The sequence below is a fragment of the Siphateles boraxobius genome, unplaced genomic scaffold (genome assembly GCF_051911475.1).
Source record: "Siphateles boraxobius isolate OS27281-9 unplaced genomic scaffold, OSU_SipBor_1 26, whole genome shotgun sequence".
In the NCBI taxonomy this organism is placed as follows: Eukaryota; Metazoa; Chordata; class Actinopteri; order Cypriniformes; family Leuciscidae; genus Siphateles; species Siphateles boraxobius.
In genome coordinates this window covers 17863342-17884474 of record NW_027508876.1, presented here as the reverse complement: position 1 = coordinate 17884474, position 21133 = coordinate 17863342, and the positions used below count along the sequence as shown (strand labels likewise).

The 21133-nt window shown below is 38.2% G+C and overlaps 2 protein-coding genes across 5 annotated transcripts in view; both read right to left on the bottom strand.

Moving 5' to 3' along the window:
- cunh8orf34 (chromosome unknown C8orf34 homolog) overlaps positions 1-14131 on the bottom strand; it is a 102251-nt gene extending 88120 nt beyond the window's left edge. For 2 of the 4 annotated variants that reach the window (XM_077244575.1, XM_077244577.1), the window contains exon 1: positions 13859-14063. In XM_077244575.1, the coding sequence (XP_077100690.1) occupies positions 13859-13942 (84 nt within the window). In that variant the 5' untranslated portion in view covers positions 13943-14063. Of the gene's footprint in view, positions 1-13858 lie in introns of all 4 variants that reach the window. The other 2 variants (XM_077244576.1, XM_077244579.1) reach the window with 2 other exon arrangements.
- Positions 14132-19395: 5264 nt separating this feature from the next.
- The window catches only part of prex2 (phosphatidylinositol-3,4,5-trisphosphate-dependent Rac exchange factor 2), a 125757-nt gene continuing 124019 nt past the window's right edge, over positions 19396-21133 (bottom strand). Inside the window, exon 40 of the mRNA XM_077244580.1 lies at positions 19396-20593. Coding sequence (XP_077100695.1) covers positions 20548-20593 — 46 coding nt within the window. The 3' untranslated portion in view covers positions 19396-20547. The remainder of the gene's footprint in view (positions 20594-21133) is intronic.

The window sequence follows — 21133 nt, the reverse complement described above, 5'->3', positions numbered from 1 at the left end:
GAGTGGAGGTGGGGTTAATTTGCATATTCATGGTTCCAAGTCTACTAAATTAATCAAGGGTGTTGAGTTACATTCAAGCTATTTTAAGGCATGAAGGATTTTTTTTTTCACAGCAAAAAACATTTAAATATGTCATTTTGGTGATCAAAGATGAGTTTTAAGGGATAAAATTATTGACTACAGGGCGACTTAAGAGATTAAAATAAAGGCGACGGACTCGTGAACGCAGATTGACAACAGAACCGGAAGACAATACAATGCTGAATAAAGTCGTAGTTTTTGTTATTTTTGGAACAAAATGTATTTTCGATGCTTCAAAAAATTCTAACTAACCCACTGAGGTCACGTGGACTACTTTGATGATGTCTTTATTGCCTTTCTGGACAAGGACAGTATACCGTACATAGATTTTCAATGGAGGGACAGAAAACTCTCGGACTAAATCTAAAATATCTTAATAATAAACTGTGTTCCGAAGATGATGATGTCTTACGGGCTTGGAACAACATGAGGGTGAGTCATTAATGACTTCATTTTCATTTTTGGCTGAACTAACCCTTTAAGGTAAAGTGTTTTGTGAAAAATATACAGTCTACACACACACATAATGCACACTGAACAGCATTATAGAGAAAATAATTGTGCCTTATGAGACCAATGCACTGTGTTGTCATTCATAAAAGGACATCATAGGCCCTACCTATTATGAAACAGCGTGTCTGTCGTAACTCCACTGAAATCTCCATGCTAAGCAAATAAAGCGTTCACAATATAACGTTCACCATCTGCAGTTTTTACACGTTTTTAAACGTATTACATGAGAAATATTGATATTATTTTTTTATAAAATAATCATCAATCCTATTGTTTTTCAGTAATTGCGCACGCAGCGCGATTCTACTATGGAAAAGGCACACGGGGTCAGGGCAGTTAGAGTCTCGTTTGTTAAACAAACCCACACATATTATGATTAATATGATTAATCATATATATTATGATTAAAATGGAATTTTGATTTTGTGACGAAAATTCTCGGTCTGTTATTTTTACACAAAAATCGCTGCAAAAGATGCTTTCCAACAGGTTTTATCATAGTTTTTGTCCAACTCCATTGACTTGTATTGGATGTTCTGTGAGGTACGGTATTACTCCGCTGACGGAAACGGGAATGGGGTTGTATGTATTATTTCTGTAGTTATGCAGTCGCGGTATAGTAGGCTACGCTATCCAAACATTGGCAAAGGTGCATTATCGCCACCAACTGGGCTGGAGTGTCTATTATTCAAGCTCTCAATGGAAGAATGTACGGTTTTGAGGCGTTTGGAAAAATAGGTCCACAGTTTTACAACGAATGGTAAAACACCTGTTGGAAAGCATCTTTTGCAGCGATCTTTGTGTGAGCATATCAGTGAACACCCCAGACCACTCGGTGAGTTTCACGTCTTTGTAAACTAAAGTTTAATGAGTTTTATGAATGATTGTTCCAGTGCCCCTATGAAACCATTGTGGAGGTGGGGGGGGGGGGTCGGGGTGCTAACACAGAAACCGAAAATTCTCGGGACAGCAGCATTTGTCCAAATTTCAATCCTAACCGTTCTATTTGATCAGAAACGATCTTAAAACAGGGCTTTAAGTGTAAAATACCGAACTTGTCCTTTAAGGGACGAGTAAAGTAACGGTGATAATATGGCTACGTTGCCTACATCAAACACGTTTTGCTATTAAGGGCAGCCTACCACACCATTGATGTGAACTTAGCTATACATGCCATTTACTTCAGAGGGAGCTATTTCAGGCCCTGTAGAGGTTTAGTGAAATGCCCATACTTTTTTATTTTGCTTCTTCGCCATTTTTAATTTACACATGTCTCATATTTGTGTTATTGCTACTATTTGTGTCATTGACCTTTCAGTAATAAAAAAAAAGACTTAAGATTATTGTGGGAGTATTTTTGTATTTTCCAAATACTAATTACATGTATTTTATTTAAATACATTTTTCACATCAGTATTTTGTATTTTATTTTGTTAATTTTATGAGCCAGTATTTGTATTTTGTAAAAAAAATAGTTTTTGATGTATTTGGGCCCACCTCTGAGCATTGCCAGAGGCTGCACTCTCATTATTCCTATGATTCCATCATTTATTATGCCTTACGTAACAGCAGGGTGACGCTGACTGAAGATTGGAACAGAGTTCTGGAAGGGTTCCAGCCCTTGAGACAAAAGGAGGAGGGCAACACATGGACAGACGTACATTATGTGCATAATTAAGAATTAGTTAAAGAGAACATGAAACGGAAGTTGCGATAGTCTTTTCTTCCCTATATGTAGGCTATATCCGAATAAAACGGGGGTGAAAATGTAGGGCATGACTATATTGTGTCCATTGTAAATTTATTGAATTTTTGGATGGTTGTGGTTTGCTATAGGTCGATCTCATGTGAGTGACAGGTTGACCTGCCCTCGCTCTAGTAAACACTTCATCAGAGTAGACGAGATGTTGCTGAAAAAGAAAAAAGAACTTATTTTGATTAAAAATTACATGGCACATCCATTTAAAAAAAAAATATGTGCACAGATAAATCATTTATAATAAACTGCAATATTTCAAATAAAAAATAAGATTTGTCCACTTTGATATAATGGTGAAATCAACAACAGTTCTGCAACAGTGACCTTTCCGAGCAGTCTATGATTATACATTCTTTATTGCTTTAACTTCCTTTATACATAACCTGGGATGTCAGCAGTACTTAAAGGGATAGTTCACCCAAAAATGATATTCTGTCAACATTTACGTCAAGTGTTTCCAAACCTGTATGAATTTCTTTCTTCTGATGAACACTGAAGAAGATATTTTGAAGAATATGGGTAACCAAAAAGTTGATTGGCCCCATTGACTTCCAAAGTATGGGAAAAAATAAATACTATGGAAGTCAATGAAGCCTATCAACTGTTTGGTTACCAAAATTCTTAAAAATATATTCCTTTGTGTTCATCAAAAGAAAAAAATTCATACAGGTTTTGAACAACTTTTTGTTCGTTTTGGGTGAGTAAATGATGACAGAATTTTTCTTTTTGGGTGAAGTATCCCTTTAAACCACCTAACTGTTATTTTATCCAGATAGTTGCTGAATAAAATCTAAATTCATAATGCACAAGGCGGCACAATTAGAGATTTTACTTTTTTTATGGTGTTTGACGAAGGTCAATATTTCTGAGAAGCATTGTGGGAAAAAATGCACAGTCACAGACATTCCTATCCGGATGGCATTGGATTTCTTAATAAGGGAATCCTACATGTTCCATTCAGCATAATTTGATCACGGGATTCGTTTAAAATTGTATTAATTCCATTTCAGCCGGTCAGGTGAGCTTGTCTTGTAAGCAGGGCGTCTGAGAGGAGCTCACGCTGTGCAGACATCTCATGTCTACAGGTCACTGCAACGTTAATTAGTGCCTAGACCGCCAAGAAACCTCTATAAATAAAGGCAAGAGAGGGAATTCTCCATCTCTTCTCCATTATCCAACCCTGCTGTGAGTGTGTGTGTTTCGTCAGGGTATAGATCTGTGTATGTGTGCGCAGCCCCTCTGTTGTAATTAGCAATGGCTTAACAAGACCTACACTTCCTACACATTTTTGCCTCATTTAAAGGTTAATTATTAAATGACAGAAAATAGTTCGCTGTCAACGATGTCCTGATAAGTTGGACTCTCTGCCATCTCAACTCTTTGGCTGAAACTTATGACACATCTCCATTATGGTGATATACACAAGGCAATTTTACCAACCCTGACTGAACAGTTCTTGAGGTTTCAATTGCCTGTGGTGGGTGTCATTTTCAATTACAAGCAGGAAGTGCGATGAATCTCCAGCCAATTGATTTTATTGATATTCTGTGTGCTGATGTAGCATTCAATTTGTTACTTGTGGGACAAAGAGGAGCTCCATAATGACAGTTGCAACTCAAGCAATCTAGCACAGGGAATTGCCATGGTCAACACGTAAAATGCAAACTTATTTGTTATTCACTATTTCATTGCATTTTTATGCATTTAACTATAATTCAGCAATCACAAACAGCACGCTTTTGTGATTTTTCTTTTATAAAACACCTTAGTAAATAAGAAGTTAATATTAAATAACTTATAACTATTTGCATCTCACACAGTTGTTGCGTTACGTTCCCGAATGAATAAGTGTTATTGAACAAAACAGTTGAGTGAATCATTCAGTGACTCACTCATAAAAACACGCAGCATCCCTATTTGCTTACTTATATTATACCTTAAAGGGTTAGTTCGCCCATTTAAAGCATGAAGTTGTATGGAATCCTTACCAGCACTATAGTGCATACACACTGACCCACTCTGTAGTCACCTCCCTGGTCAGAGTTCTGGCAGCTGGAAGTTTTTCAAAAAAGTACTCCCGGTTAGTTTCCGGGGCCTCAAAACTGTGCGTTTTTACTTGAAAAAATTATTTGCGTTTCAAAGCTTGATTAATTTAACACACAAAAAACACGCCAGTCAAAATTCATACCTCAGTTTTAATCGGCACTATTTTCTTTCCATTTCTATCAATCCGCGTTGCTTTCAACGTCAACAGTGCGCACGTTCCGATCAGCTGTTCCATAGTGTTTACACAATCGATTACGAAACGGCGTAAAAAGTAGAAAATGAACGATGGTGCGAACTTGTAAATTTCCAGGCTGTGACCACAAGAATGTGCCGGGATCACCGTTCAGATTCCATCGTTTTCCTGTTTCGGATATAGCTACGAGACAGCTTTGGCTGGTTGCCATCGGCTACTCTGCGGGAGCTAAAATATCCAGAATCAAGGATTATCGTGTGTGCAGTGCTCACCATTTGTCGTTCATCCTGGCTCTTGCTACAGCTGTGGGCCCAGCATCAACTTGGACAACTTCATCTCTGTCCTCTCGCTCTCTCTCTTCCCGTTCTATCTCCATCTGTTGAAGTTCGGCATCGGTATACTCCGGTTCATAAAGGTATCGCTTTGGCGTTGTGCTAAAATTACTTTCATCCTCATCTGTTCCGTCTGACATTGTGCTAAAATTGGTTTCATCATCAGAAGTTTCGCAGTCAGACATGTTGTCAGCGAGTCGCGCTATCAAAAGCTGATCGGAACGTGCGCACTGTTGACGTTGACAGCAGCGCGGATTGATAGAAATGGAAAGAAAATAGTGCCGATTAAAACTGAGGTATGAATTTTGACCGGCGTGTTTTTTGTGTGTTAAATTAATCAAGCTTTGAAACGCAAATAATTTTTTCACGTAAAAACGCACAGTTTTGATGCCCCAGAAACTAACCGGGAGTACTTTCTTGAAAAACTTCCAGCAGCCAAAACTCTGACCAGGGAGGTGACTACAGAGTGGGTCAGTGTGTATGCACTATAGTGCTGGTAAGGATTCCATACAACTTCATGTCTTAAATGGGCGAACTAACCCTTTAAACGTATTTCCTAAAAGTACCTTTTCTCTGAGAGGAAAAGTAGTAAAACCTTTCAGTGCATAGTAAGATTTGGGACATCCTATCACATCATAAAATAGCGCTCTGTGGATTTACACAATCTTTTTAAAAATGATCTTGCATGGAGCTTTTAACAAAATGTACACTTTCCTTATAAATCCAGTTTGGTGATGCTAGTGGCAAAGAAATTACACACTGCAGCTTTAAGGCAAAAGTACAGCAACCTAGAAACCTACAGAAACTGGACGAGCAGAAATTACCAAATAACCTTTAACCCCCAGTCCCTTCACACCCGGAGTTCAGTGAGCATCAGCTGACACTATTTCAGCAAGGTCTAGGCTGTGATCCTTACAGAACCCTTGATAAACTGAGCCACACAAATTGCTCTATACACTGAATGACTTTTCTAGAACTGAGCAATGTACTCTGGACAAGTGTACCCTTGACTCTAGATGAAATGCATTGGCATGGTCTTATGGCAAAAGCAAAATAGATTTCTCATAAATCTTGCATTTTCATCCCATGTGATGTAACAGAATGGTCAGACCCTATCAGGAACCATCCATGCCATGATCTCACTCAATAAATGTCATAACTTCCCCCACCATGAAAGAAAGGAATCTTCTAAAAAATAAAGCTAAGGGTCCTGCCTGGGTTTTTATGTGGCTCAGTAAGTGGAAATACTGTCTGTGACAGCCACAAATCAAACCTCCAGCCATGACAATGATTCTCCAGTACACATAAACACATACTGGCCGAATGAAAAATATATTAACTGTATATTCCGCATACAGAATTGACTTCTGTGTTGGTGCCTGCGGTTTTATTGCCTGAATGCATTAGTGTGTAACTGTATGCTAATCAAACCTCCATTTGCTCAACCTAGACAGTATTTTGTGGGTGAACGCACAATTCTCACAACAGAGATCAATTATGGTGCTGCTTTACAAACATTTTACTCTCTTTATTGCACTGCCTCAAACCATTACACTGTGATACGGCCACTTTGATTGGCTATTGATAGCCTGTTTTTCTGTTCCTGCCCCAAACTTCTTTTCGTCACAGCTGAGTGGAGCAGATAATCGCTGAAGTTGCCTATGAGACTATGAGATCCTTAAGTTTAGATGTGTCCTTAAGTTTAGTCCAAGATTTGTTGTTACCTGAAAATACTCTTCAATATTTAGCTTTTCTCACCAAACTGTATAAACGGAAATGAGAATCTAGTAATAAAAAACACCCATTACAAATCTTGGGCATCATTAGAAGACGGTTCTTCTAGGAAAGTCTCAAGAATATGTAAATTAGAATATCTCTTCACTAATGAATGCAAAAAAAAAATACACTCAGGCAAAACAGTTAACGCTAATCAACACATCTCGATCTTCAGCCCCCACACAATATGTCCCTCTACTGGAAAATTAAAATAGGCAAAGCCCTAATTTAGTGCAGGTGGAATTAATTATATTAATTTAAAGTCTTATTGCATGATGTAAGTGTTGCCTGCACTATAACATTTAATCCATGCTTTTTTTTCCTTTGCATAACAACTTCCTCATTAATTCTGAGCAGCCAGAGGGCCGATCGCTAGCAAACTATGTCAACTCACATTCTATAGACTTAAGTGAAACTATAAGGTCGTAAAAACTTTAAAGCTACAATATGTATTTTTTTTTGTCGCCGCTAGGGGTCGCTAACCTCATACAATAACAAAGGCATAGATTTATTATTGTATGCATTACAATGATGCAGTGAATAAGCGGAATCATGGACCTTGTCGTCATGCCGATGGATAAAATAATTTTTATGGGAAATAATGTTTATGGATGAGTGAATACATTAATGTTTTTTTAACATGACTGTGGTATGAAGCAGGGCGAGATTGCTAATAAAAGACAGATATCAGCGCCACACGCGAGTCCCGCGGATATATAGGAATGAGAGTATTTCATTCTACCAAACTATGCGGAAGTGCTGAATTAAAGGTGCAGTGTGTATTTTTTAGCGACATCTAGCGGTTCGGTTGCGAGTTGCACTAAGGGCTCAGCCCACTGCTCACCCCTCCCTTTCGAAGAAGCTACGGTGGCTAAAACGGGACAAACATATCGTCGTCTGAGACAGCAGAGAATAGCCAGAGTAAGCCAAGAGTGTGTAACATTGTCACTGTTTCTGTACCACAGTCCATTATAAACCACATCATGGATAAAGGTTAGAAAGCCATAGTCAGGTGAGGATCAAGGGTCTTAATATATAATATAATAATAGTAATCAGCTGATTGTCTCACAAACGTAACCAGCACATTTCCCCCCACATATCAAACCCATAATACAGCGGGGGAGAAGAACCACATGAAACTATATTTTTTCTAACAGGGTAGTAAAAGTTTAGTTGGCTAAATATGAGCTGTTACTGTTGCTGAGCTGGTTAAAGCGTAAAGCCTTGTTTAAACTCGACGCGTCTGCATGAGCCCAAAGGTGCGTGCGGCAAAAATGACATGATTGTAACAGCGCGCGCGCCTCCGCATCCCCTAGTCACCATTTACTACACACAATAGGCTTTTTGTCTCTGATTTTGAAAACTCTTCGCGTTCGACTTAAAATGCTCCCAAGATCGACTTGTCGACCGCGATCGACGGATTGGTGATTCCTGTAACGTTACTGTTTTATGGTCAATGACAAGAGTACTAATCAGCTGTCTCACGAACGCAACCAGCACATTTATCCCCACATAGCAAAGCCATAACACGGCGAGGGAGAAGAACTAAGTTACATGAAACAATCCAACTACATATTTTACACCACTGACAAGGGAAAAGTCACTACTCACGGTGTCTATGGCTAGCTTCTAGCTTTCTGCTGCTTCTCTTTCAAGGTATTGACGAAACACGCTCTGTAGCGCTGTTTGTTCGCGTTCGGCTACGGTACAAACATGACGTCACAATATGTCGACCTTCATAGAAGGGGGTGCCCGCGGTTATGTAGATATAAATGTCTCATTCTAAGGTAATAAAAACGTCACGGTTTATTAAGTAAGTTCTTTATACACCACTGAAAACATACAGGTCCTTCTCAAAAAATTAGCATATTGTGATAAAGTTCATTATTTTCCATTATGTAATGATAAAAATTAGACTTTCATATATTTTAGATTCATTGCACACCAACTGAAATATTTCAGGTCTTTTATTGTTTTAATACTGATGATTTTGGCATACAGCTCATGAAAACCCAAAATTCCTATCTCAAAAAATTAGCATATCATGAAAAGGGTCTCTAAACGAGCTATTAACCTAATCATCTGAATCAATTAATTAACTCTAAACACCTGCAAAAGATTCCTGAGGCTTTTAAAAACTTTCTGAACAAATAGGCTGTTCCCAGAGTGCTGTATCAAGGCACCTCAGTGGGAAGTCTGTGGGAAGGAAAAAGTGTGGCAAAAACGCTGCACGACGAGAAGAGGTGACCGGACCCTGAGGAAGATTGTGGAGAAGGACCGATTCCAGACCTTGGGGGACCTGCGGAAGCAATGGACTGAGTCTGGAGTAGAAACATCCAGAGCCACCGTGCACAGGCGTGTGCAGGAAATGGGCTACAGGTGCTGCATTCCCCAGGTCAAGCCACTTTTGAACCAGAAACAGCGGCAGAAGCGCCTGACATGGGCTACAGAGAAGCAGCACTGGACTTCAGGCATTTTGGCATTTCCTTCTCCCCAGTCTTCCTCCAGACTCTGGCACCTTGATTTCCGAATGACATGCAAAATTTGCTTTCATCCGAAAAAAGTAATTTGGACCACTGAGCAACAGTCCAGTGCTGCTTCTCTGTAGCCCAGGTCAGGCGCTTCTGCCGCTGTTTCTGGTTCAAAAGTGGCTTGACCTGGGGAATGCGGCAGCTGTAGCCCATTTCCTGCACACGCCTGTGTACGGTGGCTCTGGATGTTTCTACTCCTGACTCAGTCCACTGCTTCCGCAGGTCCCCCAAGGTCTGGAATCGGTCCTTCTCCACAATCTTCCTCAGGGTCCGGTCACCTCTTCTCGTCGTGCAGCGTTTTTTGCCACACTTTTTCCTTCCCACAGACTTCCCACTGAGGTGCCTTGATACAGCACTCTGGGAACAGCCTATTTGTTCAGAAATATCTTTCTGTGTCTTACCCTCTTGCTTGAGGGTGTCAATGATGGCCTTCTGGACAGCAGTCAGGTCGGCAGTCTTACCCATGATTGCGGTTTTGAGTAATGAAACAGGCTGGTAGTTTTTAAAAGCCTCAGGAATCTTTTGCAGGTGTTTAGAGTTAATTAATTGATTTAGATGATTAGGTTAATAGCTCGTTTAGAGACCCTTTTCATGATATGCTAATTTTTTGAGATAGGAATTTTGGGTTTTCATGAGCTGTATGCCAAAATCATCAGTATTAAAACAATAAAAGACCTGAAATATTTCAGTTGACGTGCAATGAATCTAAAATATATGAAAGCTTAATTTTTATCATTACATTATGGAAAATAATTAACTTTATCACAATATGCTAATTTTTTGCGAAGGACCCTGTAGTTATGGATGTCATATTGCATTTCTGTTAATAGATACTGAAAATTATTACACATTGCACCTTTAATGCTCAAACTGGTCAGTTTATGTAACAAATTAAAATTGTGAGGTAACGCAGTGTTGTTTCACTTGGTCTACACTATCATACTAAACTGCATTTGAGTGTATTAAAAGTATTCTATGTGTTAGTTTGTTGGCTGTATGAGACTAGCAGTAAGCTAGATCAACATTAGAATAACATACTGATCATATTCTACCATTTCATCATGTTGAGGTATATAACATTGTTTCGTTTCATGTACATTTGCTCACCTGTCTAATAAAGTACATGCAAGAGCGGCGTCTCTGTCAAGTCGAAGTTTGTTGCGCACGTGAAGCTCTCGGCTTCTCGAAAACGCTACGCTGATATTGATCCTCGTTTTATTACTCCTTTTGTCCCAATGTCTGCTTGCCATGGTCCAAAATGTTTGAACGAAACAACAAAAGCCTGCCGCTAGATGCTATGCAGTTGTCGACGTCTGTCGCCATGGATACCACGGCAGTACGAGCAGAATCCAGGGATAACGTGGATATTATCATTGACAGGCGACAAGTGACGGGCACTATTTAAAATTGTGAATTTCTCTGAATTTACAAATTCTTGGAAACATTTAGGATAGTGTAAGTACACAATTGAAAGAAATGCATTACAATGTACAAGTGGTTTTTGGATATTTTGATACAAAATTGGTACATATTGTACCAACATATTATGCCATCGATGAGTCAGTTTAAAAAGAGAAAAAAGTATTTTATATCATAAATATTTAAGTGGTCAAATTCTGTGGCAAACAAATTCATGTTTCATGTTTAAAAAAAATTTGACCTATAAAGTATTACAGTTCTGTGTTGCCGTGCCTTGGTGAGCAGCAGTTACAGCTGTCATGTTATTCCCCAGTCCCATGCATATTGCATTCATAGTGACCTCAATGTAGGTTTACTTGTCAACTTCGGGTTTTTTTCAAGAACCGGTAAAGTAGCTAACAAGGGTCATTTATCATTTTTTCTTACAGTATGTCTGACAGTGAGCACAGTTACAGTGTTAAGTGGAAACACACCGGGCAAACACACCTGGAAAGAGATACTGATAATAGTTATGATGTGCAAACAAACTGAGACTCTATATCAGCTGTTTCCAGTAACATTATAAAATAACAGAGGCATACCCTGATAGAGAAAACAGGCATCCCTGTTTAATACAATAATATTTGTGTCACATGTTATGAATGGATATGAAAGTGCGGTGGAAATTAAAATTTACATAACAGCATTTGTGTATAATACTAATGAACATATAAGCAGGAGTGGGATAAGTTGTATCACTTTTTACTCAGTAAATATGTTATATATGGAAAGAATGAGTGTACATTTTCACCACTGATGCCCGAGAAAAAGAAAAAAAAGTTCAGTTCACAGAATAGACAATGACTAATAGTGGGGCAAGTTGTTGCACTATTTGGGGTATGTTGTAACAAAGTAACAACCTATTAAGAGTCTATTAGCCTATTGTATTGAAATAAAATAAAATAATTCCGGCCTATCGGCTCAGGCTCAATGTGTCCCTACAGGACAAGTAGTTTGGAGAATTGATGGATAGGTGAAAAATAAATAAAATAAAATAAAATAAATGTAAAGGTAACTATATTTGATCCAAAATATTGAAATGTAAATTAATTACTGATTTTTTTATTTGTGAAAAAATACTCTGAGAACCTTTCAGTTTAAAAACTACCTTCAAAAAATGTATATTGAACTTTCAATTTCACAAAAAAATATATTTTATTTTAAGGCTAAATTAAAACCAACATACTTTGAAACGAACCAGGCTCGAGAAAATACACATGTTGATAGGACTTTTGACTCAAAACTTCCTAGTTACTCGGATACAGCCCTTGTGACAACTAGCCCCGTTCTACTTTCAATTATATTAATTAAAAACATGAACATTTGTAAACTGTCTGTAATTAAGTGTTACCATATGTAGCAGGACTTGTCAGACTAATCTGAGGCAATTTCAAGAGACTGCTAATTCGCCTAAACAATTCTCACAAATAAAAAAATACTTCAAAACTAACACACACAATTCAAAAGCGACAAAGAGGAAGAAGGCGCGAGACACTCGCGCAACAACCCACTCACAGCGCTCGCCCCCGGGGGAAACGCGTTCATGTGCCAGATCTCTGCGCGGCGCCGCTGTCCATGGTACTAGGTCACACGCGCGTTGCTTTTAGCTTTATTGCTGTTTAATATTCAGCCCATGCACACAGACCCCGCTACAAGACAGTTGATACATCAGCAGTTTGACTCGAATAGACTGTTCCTCTTACTACAGATGCCCCATGAAGGTATAGCAGTGGTGGATGACAACGCTGTTTTGGTTCATCATGGTGTGGAGCATTTTTCTCAAGGTGACTGGTGTGTCCAGTTTCTATTGTTTCAGACATAGTGGCCACCTACAGTCTAATGGACACTATTCGTATAGTCTAATACAATTTTAAAGGCAATCTGATCAATTAATTATAGGTTTTTACTTAGTCCCCCACATCATCCAACTGATTATCCAATGTTGCTGACAGTGCAAAAGTAGAGGAGAACAGGTAACATTTTATTTAAACGTCTGCAACTCAGATGATTTTTATGCTATACATTTCAAACTGTAATATTATGTTCCCATATGTGTCTGCTATAAATTTAGAAATCTACAAATTATTCCCAAGCTCTGTATATTAATGGAAAATACAAAGATTGCTGCTGTTGCATATACCTCATATAGCCAGATAAGTTGTAACACTAATAAAAACAGGTATTTTTAATTTGATGCAGTTAATAATTGTAGTTTTGAAAATGTATTATTAAAAACTATTATTATGACAAACATTTTGTTTTAACATAAGCCTACTGTCCCATTTTCTGCTATCTTTGTGGCTTCACTATACAGTAGCCTACATTAGAAAGTGTTACAACCCTCTCATTATATTTCTATTCTTTTAACATGTTACCACAAAATTTGTTTTGGTCTAGTAAATCCTAAACTTCTTACAACTTCCTGAGTCTTACAACTTCTATTGTCACTTCATAAGGGTATTGGGTGACACTTTATTTCACATGTTACATGTAGTTAGTAGCAATAACTTTAAATTATACATACTTACATGCGACTAATCCTAAACCAAACCCTAATCCTAACGTTAAAGTATAGTACTAGATAATTCCAATTTAAACGTTGCCATTACAATTCACCCCGTGTTACATCATTCCCATCTCTCATGTAGGCTACAGTATGGCCATATATTTACAGTGCAGTATTCATTTAGATAACTATGCATTACAAAACAAATGCAAGGAAATATCTTAAGGAGCTTGGACCTGTCGTTCCCAAATACAGTATTCAAATTCGAAAATATTGATAGAATAAACAATGGCACCAGATTGGCTTACTGCTAGACATCGTCCAGTCAGCAGAAACATCTTCTATCATTACTTCAGATGATTTCTACATGGTAGGCTATAATGAGAGCCCAATTAAGTCCAAAATCTCTAGTTTCCAACAGTTTAATTGATTAAATGGAGGCAAGTTGGATCCAGGAGGCTGCACAAACATGTTACACTTCCCAATTCAAACGACCTAAAATGAAATAAGATGTTTTTAAAATGCCCTGTGCGATCATTATTCACCTACATCTAAATCTGCGTTCGAGCAGACAAGAAGCTCCTGCTTCATTCTTTTCCAATGCAGCAAAATCTCGAGGTGCCTTACAAGCATCTTTTGTGGAAAAAAGTTGTAGCGCATACCTCAAACAAGGGTCCGATTTTATTCTTCTCCAGGTATGACTGAATTCTTGACTGCTGAACAGACGCCATGAGAATGCGTTGCATTAAACAGCAAATGGTTTAGATATGGTTAAATATAGCCAAGCATCTTCAAACGTGTGGGATTGCGGACGGATCTCTAGCGGGAAGTGAGTGGACATCCAGCGCTGCTGAGAGCTCGTCTGCTGCTCCAGCACATGCTGAAAGTAACAGGGTTTGGTCACTATCTGATGGGACTGTCCCTCCTCCGGTCTCGGCGGAGTAGCTGGCGACGGCTTCTTCTCAAAGCCAATGAAAAAGATTACACCTCAGGTCGATTTTCATTGGCTGTTCATGCCTGAGAGACCCGCCCTCGTTGTTTACACAGAGTAGGCTAAGTGTCATTAAAATCATATGACGTTAAAAAAAACTTATATATAATGCAAAGGATTCTTGTGGGCTTATTATGCTTTATTATTGCATAATCTTATAGTATATATATAAATCTATCCACACTCATGCACAGGGCTACCAACTCATGCATTCAGCGTGAGACTGATGCAATTGACACTTTCCACACGCTCTCGCCACACTTTCATTTTTTTTACGCAGAGAAAAATCGCGAAGCAAAAAGGACACTGACACCGACAGACTAGACAGGTTACTTTTGATAAGGAAAAATTTTCAGTTCTCAGATTCTGTCAATTTTATTTCAAAATTCAAACAAAACCGTTTTGGCGCTAGTTTGTGACGTGACAGATCGTTGTAGCACCTCAGTTCAAGCGGCTCGTGAACCGAACATCTAGGAAATTTACACAAATGAGACAAAGACAAGACATTCAAAATAACCGAAATGTATCCCTCATGCATAATATCGATCAATAAGTGTTTTTCAACCGCGGAAAGAGGTCAATAAATGATTTTACAACGCTTGAAAGCAATAGCTAAACGCTTCATTCATTCATTCATTCATTAAACAGCTGGAGAACAATGTCACATAACATTACATTTACCTCAGGAAATCCATTTAATGACCATATTATAGCACGTTAGTTGGCTAGAAAAATTAGCTATATAGTAGTATAGAGTAAATGTGCACTATATTAGGCCTACATATTGTATTTTTACTTATTTCATTAAAATATTATAACGTTGTTATTATACGCATTATATTTAATTGAGTTGTTGTTTTTAACCTTTAATAATAATAATAATACCAACTGACAGTGCTCTCTGTATAGCAGTAGGTGAGATTTTTTTCTTGAGAAAAATTTGCATGCATCTTCTGTATACCATATGTATCCAAATTAATCAGTATTGAATCAAGATCGGAATGAAATTACAAGAATTAAATTGAAATTGTGAAGTGTCAAGAAATAACACCATGTAAACATTGTAACATGTTGTCACTAAACCTATTAAAATTATGTTTAGTAACCAAATGTTTTGACAATTAAAATACATTTATTGTGATGTAAAAAAAAAAAAAAAAAGTGCATCCCCCCAGTCCATTCACCTCCTGTTAGGTCTAATGGACCGTTTACAACTAAAAACGGAAAACCTTTTATAATAATAATAATAAAAATAAACTATTTTTTCTATAGCGCCTTTAAAAGTAGCATCTCAAAGCGCTTCACAAGAATAGAAACATGATAAAACATACAATCATACAAACAGTGGATTAATGACGGAAGAAAAAAAACAAATAAAAACAATGAAATGTTCGATTAATAATAATAATAATAATAATTTGGCAATTACGAACAATTATGTAAAAGTTACCTTAAACAAATAAGTTTTAAGGGATGATTTAAAAACACTAAGGGATTCAGCTTGCCTAATCTCAGCTGGCAGGGAAATCCAAAGTTTCGGAGGATTCGAAGAAAAAAACCCATCACCCATGGATTTTAAATGAGTAAGCGGAACAATTAAAAGGCCAGCTTCCGAAGAGCGGAGATCACGTGCTGGAGTATAAGGGGTTAAAAGGTCAAAGAGATAATGAGGTGCCAGTCCATGCAAAGCCTTATAGTTAAGCATAAGGATTTTAAAATCAAGACGGAATCTGACAGGGAGCCAGTGTAAAGATTCCCATACAGGATTGATGTGATCCCTTTTCCTGTTTCCCGACAGGATTCAAGCGGCAGAATTTTGAACCAACTGTAGTTTGTTAAGGGTAGCTTTTGAAACCCCGGCCAGCAAAGCATTGCATAATCAATGCAAGAAAATACAAAGATGTTAATTAACTTTTTGGCAACATGGGACGCAATCTGGCTATATTTTTTAGATGAAAAAATTATGTCTTGACAATGCTCTGAACATGAGTAACAACAAATGTTAAATTAGTATCAAATATCAACCCCAAATTTTTAAATTTAGTTTGAAATTGAAGTGTAGAACCATCTACACTTAAAGTTGCAGACCCAGCCGCTGGTGTGGTGAACCAATGAGCATTACCTCCGTCTTGTCACTGTTTAGACATAGAAAATTTCTAGACATCCATTTTTTAATCTCAGAAATACATAGAGAAAGAAAGGACACAGCCACATGAACATCAGGTTTTGAATAAACCTGGGTGTCATCTGCATAAAAGTGAAAACTGAGACAAAGTGATCTTAAAAGTTGACCAAGAGGATAAATGTACAGTAGATGTTAAAAAGTATAGGGCCCAAGATTGAACCTTGAGGAACACCAGATTGCACTACACCAATTTCAGACCTGCAACCACCCATAGCGACAAACAGCTTTCTATTAGAAAAATAGGACTTAAACCAGCTTAGTGCAGTATCAGAAACACCAAAGAAGATTCTAACCGAGTAAGTAAAATATTATGATCAACAGTGTCGAAAGCGGCACTAGACAACCAGAATCAGAGCGATTAACAATTCATTAGTGACTTAACTAATGCTGTTTCTTTTATGCATTTAACTTTCAAAGTGGAAGTTTATTTTTTAAACGATACCATTATTGTACCTGTGTAAACTACAACAACGCAAAATTGTGGAAAACTGTGACGCCATGCACATGCGCATTATGTGTTCAGAATCAGAATCAGAATCAGAAAGGGCTTTATTGCCAAGTGTGCTTGCACACACAAGGAATTTTCCTTGGTACTGAAGCTTCCAGTGCACGTGTACAAATACAGATACAACAAGAAACATAGTAATACAAATTCTACAAATAAAATTATTTAAAAAAAAAAAAATATATATATAAGAAAAAACTATAAAAATATATGGTCACAGTTGGGTTTTGTCAGAATAAACATTTTCAGATTATGAACATATTTACAGTATTTTGAATAGTATGAATAAATATAAATAAATATAAATATCACTTATCTTTTTTGAGATATTGCACTAAACAGTGGGAGTATTGCACTTACAGGCATATGCCTTGGGGGATATGTTAACTGTTCAGAAGGGAAATGGCCTGTGGGAAGAAACTGTTCCTGTGCCGAGATGTTCTTTTGGCCAGTGATCTGAGTCTCCATCTTGACGGTAACAGTTCAAACAGGTGGTGTCCAGTGTGAGTAGAGTCTGTTGTGATTTTACCTGCTCTCTTCCTCACTCTGGAAGAGTACAGGTCCTGGAGGGATGGCAGGGGGGCACCAATGATCCTCTCCGCAGTCCGGACTGTCCGTTGTAGTCTACTGATGTCTGATTTGGTAGCTGAACCAAACCAGGCAGTGATGGAAGTGCATAAGACAGACTCAATGGCGGCTGAGTAGAACTGAATCAGCAGCTCCTGTGGCAAGTTGAACTTCCTCAGCTGGTGAAGGAAGTACAGTCTCTGCTGGGCTTTTTTCACAGTGGAGTCAATGTGATTGTCCCACTTCAGGTCCTGAGAGATGGAAGTGCCCAGGAACCTGATTTCCTCCACTGCTTCCACAGTGCTGTTCATGATGGTGAGTGGGGGGAGTGCTGGGATGTTCCTCCTGAAGTCCACGATCATCTCCACTGTTTAGAGCGTGTTCAGCTCAAGGTTGTTATAACTGCACCAACCTCCAGTCTGTTCAACCTCCAGTCTGTAAGCAGACTCGTCACCGTTTTGGATGAGACCGATGACAGTTGTGTAGTCTGCAAATTTCAGGAGCTTGACAGTGGGGTCTTTAGAAGTGCAGTCATTAGTGTACAGGGAGAAGAGCAGTGGGGAGAGAACGCACCCTTGGGGGGCGCCAGTGCTGGTGGTGAGAGTCCTGGATGTGTGTTTCCCCAGTCTCACTCGCTGCTGCCGGTCCGTCACGAAGCTGGTGATCCACTGACAGATCGAGAATGGTATGGAGAGCTGGGTCAGTTTGGTTGTGAGAAGACCAGGCATGATGGTATTGAAGGCCGAACTGAAGTCCACAAAGAGGATCCTTGCATAAGTCCCTGGTCTGTCGAGATGTTGCAGGATATAATGCAGTCCCATATTGACTGCATCATCCACAGACCTGTTTGCTCTGTAAGCAAACTGAAAGGGATCCAGCAGGGGTCCAGTGATGTCCTTCAGGTGGGCAGGCACCAGTTTTTCGACTTCATGACCACAGACGGGAGAGCAACAGGTCTGTAGTCATTAAGTCCAGTGATTTTGGGTTTTTTGGGGACAGGAATGATAGTGGAGCGTTTGAAGCAGCAATGAATATTTATGCAGGGAATATTTATACAATATTTAGACTGGCCATTAGTTCAGTCTAAAGGAGCTGTTTCTTTAAAAAGTGACATCGCCAACTACTGGCCTGGCATGCATAATACAGCGTTTTTAATCGTTTTCGCAGATCCGTGTTGTTTTGTCGTTCTGTCATCTATATGCAATATATTCGATCGTTTTGTCATCTATATGCAAAAAACGCAAAGGAAAAACTTTTTGTTTAAACATATGAAATATACACACTTATTAATGGGCTTACCATAGAATCAGGGTAAGACTAAAACACGTTTCGGAAGAAGGACTGAAGGTGTATCGACTGGTGAAGAAGAAAAAATGAGATGGGAGGAAAAATTATTTGGCAATGCTTTTGCTTTGTCTTGAAAATGTTTTTCATTCCCCCTAGAAACTTAGTGTTAATTTGCAAACACAAAGATTTTGCAAAACAACGTTAACGTTTTTTTTTTTTTTTTTTTTTTTGAGAGAACGCAAACACAAAGTTTCCTGGGGTAATGCAAAAAACAGAACATCTGGAAACCATTTAATCCATAAAAACTGCAAGTGACACTGAGCCCAGGGAAATTATGACAGGTAAACAATGTTTGTCAAAGACAGTTGCCTACATGCAGAGGCCATTAGTGAGATTCCCGAAGACTTTAACTGGTCTGATACCAGCTGCACATCTTATGAATGATAGCACAGCACATAAAGCAGCTGGGATTTTGTGTGCACTCAGCGCATACTGTCCGATGCAAACTAAATACATTCACTAGAGAGACCTGACACATTTCCAGCACAAATTTAAGTCAGTTTAAGTCTGTTGCATAAATATTTACCGTCACGCAGTTCCACCACATAAAATGGGTAAAAAAATAAAGAAATTATATATAAACTGTATATGAAATATGATTGCATTTTCTTTTAAACATTTTTTATTTGAAAGAAATTACGATTTGACATTTCAATTTACTATAATAATGGGAAATCAACCTGGTTTTCAGGTTAAAAAGATACATGTCTCATAAAAATCTCAAAAATGGGTTAGTTTTAAGACAAAATAAATAACTTTTTTAACTAAAAACATTTTTACAGTAAAATCGTCACACGAATTCATGTAACCTTCTGGCTGCTTTTATCAAGATTATGTATAATTCAAAGATGCATCATACAACATAAAAATATCTTCTGTTTCTCAAAATGGTACTTATGCAGTTAATAAACAATTCATGTTTAGCACGGGTTCTCAATATTGCATAGTAATGACTGATTAATTTGTTATTTTAAGCAACACTAATATAACATGTAACACAATAACTCCTGAGTACAGAATTTTTAATTGTGGCCAGACAAAATTATTTATAGACCTATGTAAGTGTGACAAATATATAAACCTATAACACTGATGACCGTGTCGTATGAACTTTCCAGTACTGTGTGTCACTCTAGATTCACTGAGACTGCAGTACTGAAACTGCAACATATAGCTTAATGCACTATGGTGTTAATAAACTCTAAACAACCTTTAAGAGTTGAGAAATCTAATGTGAAAGCTAAACCTATACATATGTCAAAGATTTATATGAGAATAGATGAAATAAAACAAAATGCAGATACAGTTGCAATGAGGCTTTTGGATGCTATGCCCAAAAAAGTAACAATAAACAAGTTACACCTTAACATAAGAGACGAAAGCACTGTGCAAATTCTTTTACATAAAGAAAAAAAAAGTTATTTGAAACAGACATTGTGATTGACACTCTATTGATGTGAATGACTTGACAGCAGCGGCGAGATCAGACATTCTGTTTGTTTGATCTTCGGTCTAAAATGAGATGCGCCGTAGCAAGCATGAAATAAAAAAAAATATTGGTGCCTTTAAAAAGCGATGAGAAAAGTCAATAGATATTATGATGTGAACCCTTGAGAGGTGACAGATGCCTCTGAGCAGGAGAGAGGCTAGACGTCCAGACAGTCTCTTTACTTAGTTTGTGTGTGTGTGTGTGTGTGTGTGTGCGTGTCGTCTGGAATTGAACCAGGGCTGGTCCAGATCTGTTGAAGACATGGGTTCAGGGGTCGCCATCAGGAGGTGGAGGCTGACACAGTTTGTACAATCTGTTAATAGAATTTTAGAAATATTAAAGTGTGTGAGTGTGTGTGTGTGTGTGTGTGTGTGTGTGTGTGTGTGTGTGTGTGTGTGTGTGTGTGTGTGTGTGTGTGTGTGTGTGTGTGTGTGTGTGTGTGAAAGTAGAGTTTGCGGAGTTTTCTTTGATGGGTAGGGTTAGGGGACAGAATATATAGTTTGTACATTATACAAATCATTATGCCTATGTAATGTCCCCATAAAACATGAAAACCCAACATGTACCCCAGTACCTTCTTGGATTTAGGCAGCATTTGTTATATGCCAAATAAACATAAGCCACACAGCGATGATCACATGCAACACGCTATGAAAAGCTATGAGTCATTGTCTTGAGGGTCACGCTACAGTACATCTCCCTACGGACCTCAAGTGACTGTGAAAGATTAGTGTTTACACTGGAGTTTTGAACCTGCTGAGAGAGAGAGTGAGTAGGTATGCTTTTTAATGTATGTTTCATTCTATTTTCCTGCAGGAAATATAGTTTGGCTTCCATGCATGTTCTCACACAC